The sequence below is a fragment of the Halichoeres trimaculatus genome, unplaced genomic scaffold, assembly GCF_033239565.1.
Source record: "Halichoeres trimaculatus isolate MK-OKI-2021-1 unplaced genomic scaffold, fHalTri1.1 fHalTri1_scaffold_20, whole genome shotgun sequence".
Classification (NCBI taxonomy): domain Eukaryota; kingdom Metazoa; phylum Chordata; class Actinopteri; order Labriformes; family Labridae; genus Halichoeres; species Halichoeres trimaculatus.
In genome coordinates this window covers 20,936,701-20,956,813 of record NW_027437198.1, presented here as the reverse complement: position 1 = coordinate 20,956,813, position 20,113 = coordinate 20,936,701, and the positions used below count along the sequence as shown (strand labels likewise).

At 39.9% G+C, this 20,113-nt stretch overlaps 1 protein-coding gene across 1 annotated transcript in view; it reads right to left on the bottom strand.

Moving 5' to 3' along the window:
- Positions 1 to 20,113, bottom strand: part of rab26 (RAB26, member RAS oncogene family) — a 115,470-nt gene that overhangs the window by 58,384 nt on the left and 36,973 nt on the right. Inside the window, exons 3-4 of the mRNA XM_074697152.1 lie at positions 13,920 to 13,961; positions 10,539 to 10,605 (exon numbers count right to left, since the gene is read on the bottom strand). Coding sequence (XP_074553253.1) covers positions 10,539 to 10,605; positions 13,920 to 13,961 — 109 coding nt within the window. The remainder of the gene's footprint in view (positions 1 to 10,538; positions 10,606 to 13,919; positions 13,962 to 20,113) is intronic.

Sequence of the window (20,113 nt, the reverse complement as noted above, 5' to 3'; positions counted from 1 at the left end):
AAGTTCTTGTTATCTGACCAAGTCTCCATTATGATCCAAGGCAAATTTGTATCAATAAAATGTAATTTACAGAAATATAAGCTGGTTAAAGGAATCACTGGATATATTTTTTAATCTAGGCTCACTACGTTGACAATGAGAGCACTAGACTGAGAAGACTCAACACCTTCCAGTTCTGTTCGACAGAGTGACCTTGTTAACCAGTGAATTTCAAACATGAATTCCTGTGGTTGTCATGGTTACAATTGTTGAAAAAAGGGCATCTTTTCATTGTAATGTCAAAATGTACTCATCAGATAAGCATTCAGTGGATGACTACCAAAAAGTGCATCTTCAAAATAAAAAAAAATCATGAAGCACAAACTCCCTGGCTAAAAGCCAGCGGTTAACAAGCTAACAAGGATGTTCTCTCTGTGAGCTGATGGCACAGTAGAGTATCATATTAGTTTTTATTAATTATTTTGTACTCATTCTTTGTTTGAGAAAGTATAATGATTCTCATTGCCAAGAGCACACATTTTAGCAGCATTTAAAAGAGCCACTGATTTCATTTCTGTTTCTGTTTCCAGTAAAATAAAAGCTACTCCTGGTGTGATTATGGACAGTGTTTAGCTGAGTTAACTTCACTATGCCAGTTTCTACTTTTTTCTTCCTTGTTTTACATCTAGAGTAATTTCAATTATCTTTTATCCACTTTGAAATACCAGAAATTATCTTCAGGCTCATGGCTCAGCTGCTTTCTTTGGCTTTTGTGAGGCCCCATTCACACGACGTTTTATCCGAAAACACTAAAATGCAGTGAAAAAAAACTGTGTTTACACTGAAATGCTAATGGACTGAAAACGCTGCCAGACCTGTAGTTGGCGCTGTAACAGTCTTGTTCAAGCTGCTTTTAGAAGATCTCCACCTAAGTACAGTTGGGCTGGGCTGCACGGTGGTGCAACGGTTAGCGCTGCAGCCACACAGCAAGAAGGTCACTGGTTCAAAACCCCACCTCGGCCGGTGGGTCTTTCTGTGTGGAGTTTGCATGTTCTCCCCGTGCATGCGTGGGTTCTTTCCGGGTACTCCAGCTTCCTCCCACAATCCAAAAACATGCATACCAGGTTAATTGCTCACATCAAATTGTCCCTAAGTGTGAATGTGTGCGTGCATGGTTGTCTGTCTATGTGTCAGCCCTGTGATTGACTGGCGACCAGTCCAGGGTGTACCCTGCCTCTCGCCCAATGATTGCTGGGATAGGCTCCAGCCACCCGCGACCCTAAACAGGATAAGCGGTATAGAAAATGGATGGATGGATGGATGGATGGATGGATGGATACAGTTGGGCTGATCATCTGGTGTATTGGCGAATACTAATTACAGAAGTCGAGAAACAGATGCACATTTTGTTGTAAGACAGTCAGCAGACTGAGCAGGACAAACACGGTAGTTTGGTCGATCATAACAACGGTACTGTTGGACTGTTGTAAGCGCACATGTGAAGCAGAGCGTGACGTCAGCGTTTCCACTGAAAACGCCGGCTTACTGTTTGCACAGCAGCGGTGGCAGTAGCGCTTCAGAAAAATGGAGGCCGCTTTCAAAACTTTGCTTTTCAGGTCGCTGTTTTCGTGTAAACGCAAGGCCAAAATACATCAACCCTTTGGCGTTTCACTCTAAAACCGTAGTTGTGTAAACGGCCCCTTAGTCATGGAGAGGCAGTATATGGACTTTTCAGCACAACTCCCTCTGATTTCTTGTAGGGATGTTTGACAATCGGGATGATTAAGAATGCTGTAGAGCATGCTTCTTTTTATTCAATATTCCATTAGGCAGAGATGTGTGGTCTTCCTCTTACATTTGATTTTATCAGTGTTGCCATTCAGATCATGTTTTAACCTGAACCATCCGGCTGAAGGTGCCAGCGAGGACGCTCAGCTTGGGGGCTGTGGCTCCATGATAGCTCTGCCACATGCAATATTATTCAACTAGAAGAGGTTGACAGCCTTTACAGCACTGTCCCACCTCTGGATGAAATGCTGGCAGTATCTTTGGAAACCAGCAACATCAGCACCTTCTGAGTAAGTGTCCTCTGGGACTACACTATCACCCATTTGCTGAATGGGTTAAACCCGACCATATGGACCAACTGTGTTTCTCAATAAGCAGGCAGTATTTTTCTGTCGAGTTCTCTTGTTGCAGCAATTCCATATTTAGTGGTTTGAGCCTCGCTCTGTGTCCGCCGAGGTTATTTTAATGAGCCTTCTCTGCATAATGGGATTCAGTGGGCTGAACAATTTGCAGCCCACACCTCAATATGTTCTCGAGCTTTGAAATATTGTCAGTTATATGCATTTTGTTACTGTGGGGGATAGTGAAGTATTTTTCAAGGGAAAGTTGTGTGTATTTTATGAATAACTGGTGATTTCTTTCCTGAGATTGATCACCCCATTGCATCCTTAATTCAAGCCAAACTGTACCATTGATCTGGAAGCCAAACTCTGTTTTTTAAAAGTTATCACTAAAAAGACAACATGCCACACCCTGTCAATGGTTCCAGGCAATTCAAGGCTTCTTTTACGCTTACAGGTTTACGCTTTCCCATATTTCAAACATGAATATAAAGTGACTGCTGGATTTTGATGTTAAACAAATGCAGATTTTTGAAACCACTGCATAATTTATGAGTTGTAGAAATCCCTGAGTCGGAATCACTCTTTTCTAAAAATAGCGCAAGATCTTCACGAGACCTGCTCAAATTATGAGGTCATAAGGATCTCATTACTGCCTTGTGATATGTTGATTTTACATCTACACTAGAGATCGAAATTAGAGAACAATTTATAAACACTTGTTTTTTTCCAAAACAATGTAATCCTCAATGCTCAACATTTAAAGGATTCTTTGTGGTGGCAATGCCATACCACTGGAACAGTGTTTTACATCAAAACATAAAGCACTGACAAAAACAACTTCATTTTGTAAAAAACATGATGATCAAAATTAAAGAACAGCAACGCCTGTAGTACAAAGAAAGATAATAACATCATTTTATGGAGGTTACAATGATCAAAACTTAGTAGGAAGTGTACAGGCCTTTGCTGTGAATTACTCCAGCACATCTACGACCACAGGACATAACCAGTCTCTCACACTGCTCTGGTGTGATTTTGGTCCACTCTTCTTCCAGTCTTTTCCACAGTTCAGTGATAGTAGTCGGTTTCTTGGCCATAACTTTGTCTCCAAGGATTTCCCAGAGATTCTCTATTGGGTTTAGATCGGGACTCTGGGCTGGCCAATTCATTGCTTCAATGTTTTCACTTTTAAGGAACTGCTTTACTTGTTTTGCTGTGTGACAAGGGGCATTGTCCTGCAAGAAAATTGTTGACTGATTGGGTGATGAATGCAGGTGAGGAATCAAATGCTGTCGAAGGAGGCTTTTATACACATTTGCATTCACTGGGCCATGTAGCTGTATTGAAGGCCCAACTCCCGTTGCAGAAAACACTCCCCACACCATAACACTTCCTCCTCCACCTTTCACTGACTTCTTTACACACTTTGGGTTCAGTCTTTCCCCAGTCCGACACCAAACATAGTGTTTTCCGTCAGACCCAAACAAATTAAACTTGCTTTTATCACTGAAGTGAACTTTGGAGCAGTTTTCTTCTGTCCACACAACATGTTCCCCAGCAAAGGTTAGTCTAGCCTTTTGATTCTTTCTGCCAATGAGAGGTTTGGTCACTGCAGAGTGGGCTTCCAGTCCAAATGCTCTCAAACGTCGAGACACTGTATGACGAAATATTGTCTTACCCTGCTGGTCACTGAACTGACGAGCAATTTCAGCTGCAGTGTTAAACCGATTGTCCATTGAGGTTCTCCATATTATTCGGTCCTCTCTTTCAGTTGTCTTTTGTGGACGACCAGACTTCTTGGTGGACTTACATGAATTTGTGGCTTTGAAGAGATGTTATATTCTGGATATCACAGATTTGGAATGCCCAACTTCTCTTGCTATTGCTGACAAGGTCATCCCTTTGGTCTTCATCTGGACAACCTGCTGCCGGAGGGTTTCTGTGACTTTAGAACGGCTTGCCATCTTGTGAAGTCAGTGAAAACTGGAAGTTAGGCTGCCAGTTAAATAGGGTTTGTCAGATAGTTAAGGATATTGGCACCAGGTGCCAGACTAACACCAATTACATGGAGGGATCTGAAAGTGTTCTCTAATTTTGATCAGTGTCCTTTCTTGAATATCTGATTTAAGTTTTTGATTCTGTGTTTCAGAATGAATTTAACTGGTGCAATATGCTCAAAAAACTGACCTTGAACTTGTGTTTGAATACATTTATGAGAGGACAATGGAATGAAGTTTACATTTGTAAAATTGTGGTGTGTTCTCTAATTTTGATCTCCAGTGTATACTAGGAAGAGAGGACACCATCATCAAGTTAAAGTGTCCCAGTTGTCAAGTTATTGGCTGTTGTTACTTGTTGATAGCACCCACTACATTTTAAATCACGCATACCACACAAAGAATGTATATAACACTACTGCATTATTTCTATATAGAAACATCATACAATACTGACATAATGGATGATTTAGTGTGAAAAACACTTGTCAGAAATGTTAAAATAAACAGAATTTTACTGTTTACACCCAGGGCAGCCATCTTTGATTTTGATTGTAAACTCAGGGGTGCTGTTAATCTGCAGAATTCCCAGTAGAAAATTCTAACTCAAGGGGGCGTTCTAGTAGGAATTTCCCACTTGTAACTAGAGGTCGACCGATACGGGTTTTTTGGGGGCCGATGCCGATGCTTTCCAAATTTGGGCAGTCGATGCCGATATGCATAGCCGATTTTTCCAATTTGATATTCAGGCCGATTGTTAAATAAATATATATTTATCACATTTTTGTGAAATGCAGCAATTTCTGAGCAACTAAAAGAAATCTATTACAACAAGTCATGTCCAGTCCTCTGAACATTTATTCAGCTTTCAAAACAATGAAATATTTTGTCTGAGTAAACACACAATGTAACAAGCAGTAGTAAACATTCACACTCTTCTTAAAATGTCAAAAAAGAAATTTAAACTTATTAATATAATTTGAACAAAAGTATGTAATGTATCCAAGTGGTTCCACAAGTTTGAGGTGCTCATCTTTTTTGTGCCTGATCAAAAATTGCGTCATTTTATACAACGGATCAAAAATCGGCTTTTTAAAAGAAAATACAGCCGATGGCCGATAGAGACAAATGTCCAAATATTGGCCCGATATATCGGCCGGCCGATATATCGGTCTCCCTCTACTTGTAACTTGTAAATCCCGGCCTCCGAGTACAAATGTAACACACCATTAAACACCAAGGGTGCCAATAGCTCTGCCCACAACAAGCCTCCAGAGGGCCGGCCAATCGGAGGGAAGGGGGTTTGTGGAGCGTACATCCTGAAAGGTACAGCAGCTTAATGAGTCATCTCAGACAGAGGCTGAATTTATTTTAGCTGTTACTCACAAAAAGCTACTACAGAGGTACCAGGATGACAAAATAAAGCCCACTCCCACTAAACTTACATTTCACCCTTTACATATCGAACACCCTGTTTACATATATTGATATTAAACAGCTAAAGAGATCAGGGTGATCATGAGTAGCGTGAATCTAAGTTTAACCTATTTTTTTGTAACATGAACTGAAAAAAACGAGATCTTATCAAGTGTTTTTTTTCTTATTTTAAGTAAAAATTGTCTTATTATGCTCCACATGAGCCACATTCATCTGGTCAGCCCATGAAAATGTATTGTCTTAAGTTATTCAAAGACAAAATGAGGTCTGAATTTCTTGTAACAAGTAAAAAAAAATCTGCCAATGGAAAAAGAGAAACTTGCTTGTAAATTTGCTTAAAACTAGATTAATGTCTTAATACAAGTAACTTTTCTCTTGTTCCATTGGCAGATTTTTTAAAACTTGTTACAAGAGATTCAGACCTCACTTTTGTCTTTAAATGACTTGAAAGAAGACATTTCTCTAACCTGGTCAGGTGAATGTGGCTTATATTAAGCATGAAAAGACATTTTCTACTGAAAATCAGGCAAAATCATTTGATAAGATCTCAGTTTTTCCAGTGTAGTCATTCAACAGTAGTTGAGAAGAACTGAGAGTAGTAGAGCATACTACTCATTGCACAATGGAAGCACATTTTAAATTCCAACTCTTCTCACAATACATTTACCTGCGTCAGACAGCTGTTAAAATTACAAAGTTCAACACTCAGCTTTGCTCAAGGTCAGCTGGCGTTTTTCACTAATTCACTTTAATGTTGAAGAACTATAAGTCATCAGAGATTATGCTTTCACCCTCTACATCTGCTTATGTTACGTGATCATTCCACTGTGGGGATACAAGAGGACACACTGAAGACTGTGGAGTTTGTTTTCAGAGTTCAAGAGACGCACAGAGACTGACTGTCAAGAGTTTGCACACAATATAAAAGTAAGATCCATGTGTAGGTGCATTGTTTGAACAACGCACTGACAGCCGGGGAAACATCAGTAACAGAAACTTTGGTTCAACACCTCAGAGACTTCAAAGCCTCGCTGACAGTCTGTCTCTGAAGCAGGACTCTGTTAAGCTCCAGAAAATGCAGCAGATCACAGCAGGAACCATTTATAGGATTACCGTTTGAGAATTCAGATGATGATTGGAGACATGTTCCTCCTGGTATCACCACTAAAACAAAAGGTATTCATTTAGTCTACCAAGCTGCCATAGATCCTGCAAGACCTCCAATATATTTCATGTTATGATCATTCGCTTATCGGAGGTTATTTTAGCTATTTTCACTGAAATTGTATTCTTTTTTGAATACTAAGAGAAACTGCAGTCAAGTGCAAACTTTGCAGTTTGAAAGTAGCACATCATGCATCAGCTTTACACAGAGTTATCAGTGAATAGTGCACCATGCAAAGAGGAAACTATTCACCTATCAACCATAACAATATGAGCAACAACTGAAGTGAGTTTTTTTAATCTCTTTACAACAGCTTCAATCAGTGGGTGAAATATGTACGTGTCCCTGAAGCTCATGTCATAGAAGCAGGAAAAATGAACAAATGTAAGAATGTCAGGCTTTTCGACAAAGGTCAGATTGTGGTGTTTTGATGACTGGGTCAGAGCGTGGGGAACTGGAGAACAGGCCACGGGGTCATGGGCAGCCAAGGCTCAGTGAAGGAAAGTAAAAGCTGGGTGTGATTTGATCCAACTCATGAACTACTGAAGCTTAAACTGCTGGAAATTTTCTCACTGGTTCTGATGGAACGTACTTGCGTGTTGACAGCATTTGTCAACTCACGCCTGCATGTTCATTTAGACAAGCTGCATGACTGACTGACAACTGGAGTCCTGAGACCAAGAAGTTCCAAGTTGGGCTGTAAAACCTCAAACCTGATGACCCCTGGTCTGACTCTGCTCATTATGTCCGTTTGTTGTCTAAGTCAAGCTGACAACGAATCGATTTTGACACTTTTTGTCTTATTTTTAAAGTCGCTGGCTGTTTTTAGGTAGTTTCTAGGCACGACTTCCTGTCCCGTTTGATTTTCCCTAAACTACATTAGTGCATCACAGCAGAAATAGAAAAAGGATGGCTGTGTTTTAACTGCAACGTAAAGCAGTGTTTCCCAAACTTTTTTTCAGGTGACCCACATTTTTGGGGAAACAAGCCATAACCCAATCCAAAATGTGTCATCTCTAAATCGACAGGATAACTGTGCAAAGATAAAAAAAAGGGTTCTGAATCATGGTTCTGCATCATTTTACATCTTTTGTACCAGCTAACAGGCCTAACATATAACATATTTGACAAATGCATTACAGCTTTGTTAGGCTAACACTCTGACAATACTCACATTTTTACTGTGATGGGTTGGTCTGTTTGCTTTTCAGAATTGTATCCCAGTCATGTGATATTCAGGACAAGATATTAAGATGCAATGTTCATCAAAACAAAGGTGACAGCTCCCGTCCATGCCTCTTTTTCGGCGTGACATCACTTCACAGCAGTAATAAACTGTAACAGCTCAGTTTCTGCAGCTGGTGCCCGTCGCACTGACTATAGACTGGTTTGGCTTTGGTTGTTTGAGTAGCAAGCTCATGGCATCTGACTTTTGAAAAACAGTTACATGTTTCCAGTCACAGTAAACATTGTTGATGACCCTTCACAATGAAAACATAACCAGCTATGAAAGTGTGAGGAGCCAATCATCATTAAACAAATCATTGAGGGGAGATTTATTCTGGTTAAGGAAAGCATGAATTTCGTGGAAACATTTTGAAAACTAATTTGGTGACCCATAAAAAATCTCTGGAGACCCACCTTTGGGTCAGGGCCCAGACTTTGGGAATGATTGACGTAAAGGACCAGACACGCTTACGGACTGCAACGGAACAGATCCATTGTAAGATGACACATTGACTTGAATGGGAACCTATTTGATCTGTTGTCATGACGAAACAGAGACACATCTGGTGTATTTCAGCCATTGGGTTGTATATCTGCAGATCGAACACCAAAAGCCCCTGCAATGGGCACTCAAGCATCAGAATTGAACTACAGAGCAGTAAAAGGAAGTGGTCTGGATTAACATGCAAGTGTTGTCTGGACCTCCGAATTCCCGGCATCCCAATCTAATTGAGCATTTGATGGACGATGCTGAACAACCAAGTCTGATTCACTTTGAAATGTTCAGGACTTTAAGGATCTGCTGCCAACATCTTGGTGCCAGATACCACAGAGCACCTTCAGGGATCCAGTGGAGTTTGGGCTGTTTTGGCTCTGACTTGACAAGAAAGGGGTCCAAACAATCTTCATAATGTTGTGACAGACGGGTGTATATAATGAATCATGGCAGCACATCCTCTGCGCTGAAGAGGAGAGTGACCCCCAGATTATTTTAAGGGCAAAGTTCAAAAGCAGGCAGGCATCAGTGCCTGAACCATGGGTAGCTTACTTATCTGGAAAGGTACCATTGGTATGAGTATTATATAGCGTACAGAGGTTTTGGTGCAACATGTGCTGACATCCATTCAATGCATTTTTTTCCCAGGAAAGGCTTTTTGTATGTCAGTATTAAATGATTTAGGAGCCAAACAGATCTGCCTGCAGTCCACTTGTCATCCACTGAAAACTTTTGGGGCATCATGAAAAAAGGACAAATGAGCCTGTGAGCTGTTTGAATGGCTGAAATCCCAGAAACTGGTTTCTCTGTTCACCAAACATTTAAAAAGTGTAATTAAAAGAAGATGATCAGGCATTTTAATTTCACAAGATTTGCAAACCATTAAAATCTGCCTTAATCGACCTTTCACAACGTGTTCAAACAATTTGGAGCTAGGGTTGCACATTTGTTTGAAATGCACAACCACACAGAGATCCTGCATATGCAATTCTAGCAGTGATACGCTGCATGGTAATCCATAATCCTGGCATTGAGCCATCAAAGAGTGGGATTTTGATGGAGGAAGATCTGCATCAAGGAATCTTGCCTGAAACTGAACCGGCTAACTGCCGTCTGGGATCTGCAGCCTCCAGACTGAGACAAATAAATCCTACCATTACTATGCGGGCTACCTGCCAAACCATTACAACAAATGCAAATGATTTGCATCGAGAGATTTATGCATGTAGTCCATCACACACACGATACGTGCTTACTTTAACTGTGTAAACCTTAAAAACACAAATTCAGAAGGTGAAACTTCCCTTTGATCGCACAAGGAACGCTGAAGGCACCAGATTAAAAGACCAGATGATGTGATGCACGCTCCATACTGATGAGGAAATGACAAACTCCAACATGAAGTGAATAACAAGTAACATGAAAAAAGTACAAAGGGTTCAGGTTTTTAGATCCGATATAAGCTAAAAGCTATTTCTGAGCACACATGAGTGTCACCGGTAAGAGCTTCCTACATGAACCTGAACGGCTAATGATGACACCATTATGAATAAGAGTAGAGCCACTTGTAAGCAGACTCATGCACCCATTGGGAGTGACTGATTGCAGATCATCAAAGAGGCCATGAATTCTGAACGCAATGTCCTTCACTCCCAGCAGGAGAGATATAAAACCTCAGTGCTTGATTCAAGTGCACAGCAGAAAGCAATCTTATCCACAGCTCAAAGTTGTAATTGTTATGAAAAAATCACTACAGTGTATCTGTAATGATACACATGGAGTCTGCATATTTATCTTAAGCCTAAAAATGTTACCTTTATAGCCCTGTATGCACAAGACATTTTTTCATATATTTAATTGCACAATTGTTTTTTTCTGCCATGAAACACCTGTGTAGATTACATCGTGTGGTTATAAAAACATCAGATTTTCAAACTAAGACTCCCCTTATGTCAAGGCACCCACCTGATTGTCATATGAATTTCATGTAAAGTAGGGTAAAATCAAGTAGAGGTTGTTGTTTATATTTTAAGTGAGTCTCAAGGAAAAAAATGTCTTAAAACTGTGTACAAATAAACATGTTTCAAGTCGTGTTTGTGTCTCACCATGGGCGTCTCTGTAGTAGGCATGAGTGACACTGCGGAAGCGCTCCTGTCCAGCGGTGTCCCAGATCTGCAGAGAGTATGAGAGGAAGTTAATAACTTACTCTCTGTTTATTCTAGAAATTTATTTCAGTTTAATTCTCAAAACATCAAGCCTCTTTCAGGAGTTCATTTTCGCCATTCTCTGTTAGATGTAGAGGACCCCACTGCTGAAAAAAGTTACCTAGCCACATTAGAAACATACACCATACCAGTTTAAAGTCTTTCAAGAAACATACCACACAGTTTTTATTGGATCAACTAATCAATTTACCACCATCATTTTTTCTCCAATCTCTCTTTTGCTAACACTTTATTGTTTTTTTTCCCTGTTTAACTTTATTTATTTGTTTGAATTACTGTAATATATTTGTGTATTTGTGCGAATGTATGACCAGATTTCGTTCTAGGAGGGAGCCCCCACTGCACATTTCCTGATATTATTGTTTGTTGCTTGGTCAGTTTTGTTTTGTTCTTCTACGAAATCCTTATGTATGGTTCCTTTCTTCTAGGTTTAATTTCTTATTTGTGCAATAAATTAGTAAATAAATACATAAGTTAATCACTGAGAAGACAAAGAAGGTTTGATCTTCTGGTCAGGAATGGGTTCCTTTCATATTTGAAACAATATGGTACCGATACCTGGTATCTGGCAATCTGTTCTGGTACTCAACGGTACCAATTTTCGGTACTTTTTTGGTGTTCATGTGGTTACAAATATCAATTTGTTTAATAATAAAATATAACAATTTTTTACTTGGCACATTTATTCTTCAATATATAACCTTGCAATGCTATGTTCAAGTCCACTATGGAAAACTGCCTACTCTCCCACTCCCTCACAGTCACAATGATGCATTTAGGTACCTAAACATGGTACCTTTTGGTTTTACATGAATCGGTACCTGGTACTATTGACAGAATTCGGTTGGTACCTATAAAAGTACCTGATTTGGTACCCATCCTTACTTCTTATAGTTCAAAAAAAGAGTAAAAAATCTTGTGGGCAAAATGGGAAACTATGGTAAAAAGGTTGGGGCAAACAAAGTAAACTGACAACAATTAAAATAACAATAATAGGGATTACTACTTTTACCATTATTACATTAAACCTCTACCTAGTAAAAACAGTAACACAGTTTAATTCTCACAGCAAATAGCACAATATGTAATACTGGTAAAAAAAAAAGTCAACTAATAAAAAGTGGACCACTTTGTCCATTTTTGTTTGTATTCTACTTTTCCTTTTATTTTGTAAGTTGTTTATCTATTGTCAGTCTATTTTGTTTATAGTCAATGTATTTGTGTAAATGTATTCTCATCTGTTAGCTTTGTCTCTTTGCTTTTTGGTCTGCTGTATATACAAGTTCTATTACATTTGTGACTCACACTCTGAAAAATAAAGTTATAAAAAAACAATAACTCTTTCGTTTGCTCTGTCATCCCACTGGAGCTCACTGTGAAACACTAACCAACACCTATGATACTGGATCATTGTGGGAAAGGAAATTAAAGGTGGACTGTTATTGAACAATATGTTGTCAACACACAAGTCTGACTTGAGGCTGCAGCAGCCCCCTTCTTAAAAAGTTTTCCAAAAGAAGAAAAATATCACTAAGTGTCATGCGTAAGTAAATTTTCCAAACTGTAAGACTGTAAGTTCTGTAAGATCCAAATGTTTACCATCTTAAAACCTCAGCTGATGCTGATTTTTGCTTGGCTACCTTTGGTCCAGTAACAAACAGTGTTTATAAAACAGTAAACCTAACTCTTTTGCAAAAAGGAAGATGAGGGAAATGAGTAGGAGTTTCTCTTGGGCTTAACAGGCTGTTAGCAATCCCTTCTGAATCCCATAAGTACTTTTAGCATTCATCAGTATGAAAAAACATAGATTAGAGCAGTTTTAAGGTCATAACACATATTGAACTCTGTTAATGTGCTTTCTTTGAGTTTTTTTGTGGTTCAGTTATCTGAAAAGTAATTGGCTTTGGTTAATAGCATTCTTCACATTGTTTAACTGTAGTTGAATTAAGGACAATTTCATCCCTCTCTTTTCCCATCAGGCCTCACTGTCACTTATCACCATTGCTCCTATGGCAATCACATTTCCATCCCTCCCTGGAGCAGACCTGTAATGGTTGGCTGCACACATCACTTCATTCTCGTTGAAGGAACATTTCCGAAAATTTTTAGCCTTTTTTTTTTGACTCTATCTGAGACGCAGCAGCTGTGGCGCTGGCTCTTTCGCCCAATGGTCCCATGGGGATATTGGCCCCCTGTGGTGCAGGCAGCAGTAATGAAGAATGGCCATTAGCAGAAGAAGAATCTCTCCTCCTCTTCTTCCTTCACTTCTCTTTTCTTTCTCTCCACGGGCTACAGGCTGCTCTGCTAACGGACTCTGAGCCAATTAACCCGGAATGAATACATCACAGAGAAAAGGCCCATTCCACCAGCCCCCGTCAACCCCTAATTAAGATCATTAGGCATGATTCACATAATTACTTGCTCTGTTTGACAGAAATATTAAACATACAGAAGTGCTGAGCTGTTCATGGTGTGGGCAGGGGTTTTCAGAAAAGTAGCACAAGTGTAGAAAAGGGACCTCTAGGCCTAATGAAAAGTATTTATGGAGACAAATAAACACTAATTATCCTCCTGGAGCCTATAATGCCCACATCATTGATTTTTTCTATAAGATGAGACCAATATCTGGTTTATCTAGCGTGATTAGCCACGTATATAATCAAGCTGAATTTGGTTTTAATTACTGAATCTTCCACAGATTACTTTGTCATGCCCTCTGGCATCTCATCAGTCAGATAACATACCCTGAAGCAACTGCATGGACTACACCAGGCCCCCAGCTGTCTGTGGAGTTATCCATCCAGAACATGATTTAGCAGTCAGAGCAAGATTCAGTCTGGTTGTGTATTAGAAATACAATTAACTATGAATCAGGTGGTGGACATTTTGCACTCGCACAGAATATCTTGTAGGTTTCCTCACAGCTAATTTTGTTTATTTTGGTTTCTGCAGATGACTTTCTGTCTCCTGCAAATGCCCAGATATCAGCATACTACCCTTCATACTCATCTTTAATAACAGTTTTTACACAGTAAACCCAGGTTACATTTCTGGTGCAGTTCAATGTACAATTTTGTTGTAACTGCCAAAAATCCTTCAGCCTCCATCTCATGTTTACATCTGGGTCTGTGCTGAAGCCAAAATTGGATTTCTCTTTGAAACAAGATCTGACAAGTGGCTCCAACGCTCTTGACAAAATCTCAAAGAACTTGTTGTATAAGCAGTTTTATAATGATTGGCAGGATGCATTTAAATTCTTACCTGAAGCTTCACCTTGACTCCATCAATATTCATGACTTTATTCTAGAAATAAAAGAAAGAAAGAACATGAGTGCAGAGCCTGAATTAAAACATCAATCTCTATTTGTATAGCCCCAAATCCCAACAAGCTTCATCTCAAGACTGTTTGAAGACTCTTAATGGTCCCATATTATGCCAAAATCACTTTATCAAGTCTTTTAGTGAAATTTGTGGGTCTTTGCCTTTCCTCCCAGCCCACAAAATGTGATATTTAATGACAAAACCTGTACTTAGTAGTGCTTGTGAATGTAAAATACTGACCTAAAACAAGCTGTTTGGATTTTGGGTCTTTGCTGACGTCAGCAATTCCCTTTTTTGAACAATCAGGAGCAAGTCTGACCTGATTGGTCCACTGGAGCAGAAACCTCCAAACCCCCTGCTGCTGCTCCAGTAGCCATCACTGCCATCACTGCTCTGTTTTTTGGCTGTAAACAGCCACATAGTTCCATGCACAAGCCTCCCATCTCCGAAGAAGACAAGACTAAGTGTCTAGAGTTCATTTATCAAGGAAATGTGCCAGCTACACTCAGTAAAACTGTGCATGTGTGTGCTATTCACTTCATGGCCGACTGCTTTTCCAACTTTGGACAGTCCAACAGAGGGCTAGCGAATAGACTGGTCCCGAATCCAGGTGCATTACCAACCATCCGCCAACAAACCTCAGACCCTGGAAATATGAGTATTTTAAATGCTGTGTGCTGTGGAGCAGATGTAAGAGCTTTTCCTCAGTGTCCCCCCCTGTCTCTGTGTTAGCTTCAGGATGCTAACTTTAGCTGCGGTTAGCCTGTCGTTTTAGCCTGTAATGTTACTGTAAACAAGCTTTGCTGTTTTCTAAACATTGTGCACTCAGAGCTCGTGGCGCCGCTCTCAGTGACGTGGAAGAGCGGGGCGGTATCAGTGGTGGCTCATTTACATATGAAGGTCACGCCCACTAAATCAGAGCGTTCTGAGCAGAGGGGCTATGAGAGCCTGGAAACGATGCTGCTGTGCTTGATTTATTGGCTTTCTGGACCAAAACATGTTACTACTATTTCATGAAGACATCAATGATCCATATTAAACTGCAGAAAAAGAGCAGAACATGGGACATTTAACATATTTTCCGTCTTGGGGTGAAAAAAATCACAGTGGTCCAGCATCTCTCTTTCACCTCAAACATCCTCTTCCTCTCATCTACCCACCACACACACACCTCTCTGTCTCTATCAATATTGCATGCATCCTCCACACTTTGACCCTTTTTGATGAAGCCTTGCTTCCTTCCTCCAAAAGAATTAACCCCCTCTGCTCTTTTCACCTCCACCAGTCCCTCTATCTTCGTGAGACAGTCCTCGGATCTCTGTTTCGATCTATCTTCTACACTGCAGAGTGAGGGCTCAGCCAAATGAGCACGCAGTGTCTCTGGTCAAAGGTTCACGTCGTCTTAATGACTTGATGCACAAAGGTTAAACCACCTGTCGTTAGATAAATCAGTCCTAATGATGGCAGACTTGTGAATTAAAAATAAGATGAAGCATGAAGTGGAGGCTTCTCTTAGAAAAACAGAATTAGATGTGAATTAGATGAAAAATCTAAAATCTTTACTTGACATTGCTGAACTCAATAACTCCCCCTCTTCTTAGCAAATGTGCAAACCTGAGCAGTGACAAGGAGGAGATATATCAGCCATGAGGTGTGGACCTGCTCTACACCCTCTGCCCCTCAGCTCATTGATCATCTCTCCTGTTCCAACATCTCCTGGAACATTACATTTTATTGATCTATGCTGTGAAACCAATGCTGCATAACCACCACTGCCTCTTCCTGTTTGTGAAGCAATAAGAGGCTACAACAAGGGATTGTTTATGTTGTTCTGATAAATTGTTTCAACATTTTTGCTGTTCGAGTATCAGAAAACTTTAAAAGACTAGATTTAAGGGCTGATTGGGAAAAGAAAAAATGGGAGATGTGGATCATTGTTCAACATTGTGATGTCAGTATGTGGAAATAAACTTAGTAAATTTAAGAGTGGTTAAAGACAAGATAAAATAGTTAAATGTAATTTTTTGGGTGTGTCATCAAGGAGAAGAAACAACTTTTAATAAACGTGTTTTATAAAGGATATCGAGTCAGTTATTTCTATTGCACTCCGGTAACTCAGGAATTCTGAGTGTTGATTGTCTCTCGTAACACAGCATAGAGCAGATTTGTTGCTCAATTTAAAGTGCTTCATCTGGGACAGATTGTTAGCTGCACCGGCTTGCAGAAATCTGTTTATAAAGATAAATAAAATGTTGTCAGATTACAGCACTGATGGGAGCCAGGGACTCTTAATGGGAATACTGCATTTCTCCTGCTCTGTTCTCCAAACACGCCAGTTCACAAGAAAACAAGGAAGAAGCAGAAACTGCTCTTAATAAAGTTGTAAATATTAAAAAACAAAAATCATGGTGTCCTTATGGGGTGTTGTGTGTGGAAAAAGTGCCTGTTATATTTTGTCTTTTAAGGTAGTGAAGACTTTTGTGCTGTGTTCAGTAAGAATTCCCAACATAAACAATTAGGTTGAGATGATATGCTATTCTCACGGTTCGGTTCTATTACGATTGTTGGGTTGTCAATTCAATTTAAATCGGGATTCTTCAATATTTATGATTTTTGCGATTTTTAGTTTGCTTTTATTTTTAACACCAGACCATGGGTTAAATGATGATGCTAATGTCTACAGACTTTAGCAGTCAGGGAGAAACATTTCACCCTCTGCAAAAGAAAAGTGGTAACTTTTTTCTAATCCAGTTTATAAACAAAGACTGAAATGAAGAATTTGAATTTAAAAAAACACATTGATTTTTTAACAAAGAATCACGATTTTGACATTGTCAAACAAAAAATCCCACCCCTAATAAACATTGATGTATTTTCAATTTACCGTATACCCCAAATCAACAGCAGGATTGCTTAAACTTGCTGGTACCATTCACCCACTGACAGTTATAAATTTACCTATAAATGTGTCATCCAGGCCAGGAGTGCCTGAACCTCTTTCAAAGGGAGCCACAATTGATTTTGTGAGGAAAGGAAAGGGGCCTACAGCTTTTACTTAAATATTTTTTTAACCAGTAAAGTAACACATAAGTGGTCTCTTAACTTTTTTGGTGATTTCTGAAAAAAAAAAAAAAAAGTTACAAAGTGGCATCAAAAGTGACAGCAGTTAAGGAAAGGGTCACGTGGCTTATTGGGAAGTCCAAAATCTTCAAATGCCCAGTGCATCAGCGTAAAGTGATGGGAACTGAATTAGGTACTTTTATAGGTACTGACCAAATCCCATCTGTAGTACCAAGTATTGATTCATGTAAAATTAAAAGGTACCGTGTTAAGGTACCTAAATCCATCATTATGACCGTGAAAAAGTGGAAGAGTAGGCAACTTTCCATGCTGGACATGAACACAGCATTGCAAGGTTATATTGAGAAATAAATATGTTAAATTAAAAACTGAAATTTTATTATTAAACAAATTAATATTTATTACCACATAAACACACACAAAAGTACCGTTGATTATCAGTACCAATCGCCAGGTATCAGGCATTGGTACCGAATTGTTTTCAATGTGAAAGGTGCCCATCCCTATCAGTGTATGAACAACAACTTTTTTAAAGGCAAAACCTAGCATACCTTAAGTTTACTGTGAAGTTATAAAAATATATGATCTTATTGTTAACAGTCCTCTGTGAATAACACCTGAACACAATAGTAGTAGGTGAGTGCAGACCATGCCAGCTCCAAGGAAAATCAATTACAGACAGAGATCATTTTCAGTCTAAATAAAAGAGAAAATGCAGCAGAAAAATTTTCTCCTTTTCTCTTCCCTCACTACCACTTAAGCTCTTTCTCCCCCTCACCACAAATCAATTTCACCTCTTGAATTCTCATTTTCTGTGAGCAGCTGCAGAACAGAGGAGGTCAACATGTTCTTAGGTAACCCATATGTCAGCTCCGGCTACGCCAATGTGGATTACATCATCTGGTACCACGGTAACGCTCAACCCCCCCTATCCCCTCTAACATCTCCTCTTATTTGTTCCTGAGAAGCTGTGCTAACCTTTCCAATTCTCCCAGAGGAGAAACAGAAGATATTCAACCCATGATAAGAACACTTGGACAAAAGATACGCTCTGTGTTGACGTGTTTGATTTACCTCGCTGAGAGTCAGTAAGGAGGAGTCTGATGCAAATTCACTGACAGTTACGAGTTGGGAGCTTCGTAAGTGTACGCTGATAGATATCACAAGTCTCTAAAGACTTTCTCCCTGTTGTTGTTGATGTTGACGCCACTAAAAAAACGCCTCAGTGTGCTCACAGGCCTCATGAATATTTAGTGACCTAGAAAAAGAAGCTAATGATAGCTCAGTGGTGTTTTGGGGGATTTTGGGAGTTAGTCAGGCTTTATTACATGTATAATTATATTGGATTTGTTAAGACTTTAAAACAAACAGGACAGGACATATGAAAACACAGATTTAATGAGACCTAAGAGTGTGCACCGGGCAGGATAAAGAGGATCTCAGTGGCTTATTTGACTAAGTCGGCAGTGAAGAGTTTAAGTATTGTAGATTACAGGCTGTCACTCAAAACCTAAAGGAACACAGGCTCCACTTTGCTTTCAGAAAGTTTCACAAGCTCCAACAACTCTCTGTGCTTCAATACTTTAATGTACAGAAGGGCTGCTGAGAAGCTTGTACCAAATTCAGGTCAATTTCACTCCCTGAGCTCAGACGGAAAGCTTCCCAAACTGAGCAGATCTTCAAACACAAACTGCTCTCCTCACCAGCGAGCGCCTGTATGTTCGTCATTGGATGCCTGTATCTTTCTCCCCTTAAGGTGTATGAGTGAAGGTGAAGTCAGTCTAACAGCCCTTCATAGGGATCATAAATTACAAATGCAAGAAGAGCTTTCAGAGTGGCTCATGAAGTGTGAGCCAATAAAACATTAACAGCAGCAACGTGAGGCAATGAGAAGGAGCTTAGAGGACACGGAGAGGCCGCGCATGAGACGTATCCTGAGAGAAGTAATGGGAAAATGGCTACGTGGAGCTGTTCATCAACGTCATTTTGTTTTTGCTCCGAGAGTTTGCTGATGCATTCTGCTGCCCAGCCTCAACCACACGTCAAAAATCAAAGCAATGGGGGAAACGAGCTAAAGGAGTGAGAGCATGGGGGATACGGAGAGGCATCGCTCTACTCTGCAGTCAGCCCAGTGTCCAGCTGTCAGGCTATCGAAGGCGTGCTGACACAGACATATGCACACACTTATACATACAGTGCACACACACAAACACACACAGCTGACCCTTTCAACCTCTACATACAGAAAGAAACAAACTGTAGCCTTTCAGAATGCATCACATTTGGAGGTGTAACCTGGCTTATTGATTTGATTCAGTTATCAACAAACCAACAACATTTCAATCAGCGATTTCTAAGCCTCCATGGTTACAAGCCATCATGTTTCATATGATGAACTCCCTTTGGAAGAATGTTTGAGGAGATATTCTTATGATCAGGATGAAAATTTGAATGTAGGGTTGACAACTCGGACTATTTTTGAATATTACTTCTTTTGAATAGGTACTGAAACCTTATTTGTTTTGATCAGCTTGTTTTTTGGCGTCATGATGAGAAAGTGTCAGCAGGTGGGAGGTCACCACCGCATATTTAACATGCTTCATCCCTTCATCAAACTTTTTGCCAGTGTTTACTTTGTAATTTTTAAAAGTTAGCCTCCATAGCAAAACTGTTGTGCCATTTCTGTGATGATGCTATCCAAATACACCAACCTGCACCTGAGATACTCTTCCTGGTGAGGTGCAAACTATGAAACTGTCAGCAGTAGGGATGGGAGGGTTTGTGAAAAAAGATGACTCCCATCGGGGCGCGCATGCCGTTCAGTTCATATTTTTTATTTATTTTTTGTTGTTTTACAACTCAGATTGGAGCATGTATGTCGTTCTGATCATGCACAAAGTAAGGTGAAGGAGAACAGTCGGACACATGTGGAGAAAGGCATATGTGTGTATTGTGTAGCCTACATGGCAAGCGGAGGAGAAAGTCAGTGTTTATGGATGTTCCTGTGGCGCTGTGTTTTTCTGCTGTACACAGTTTGCAGGAGCTATGACGGT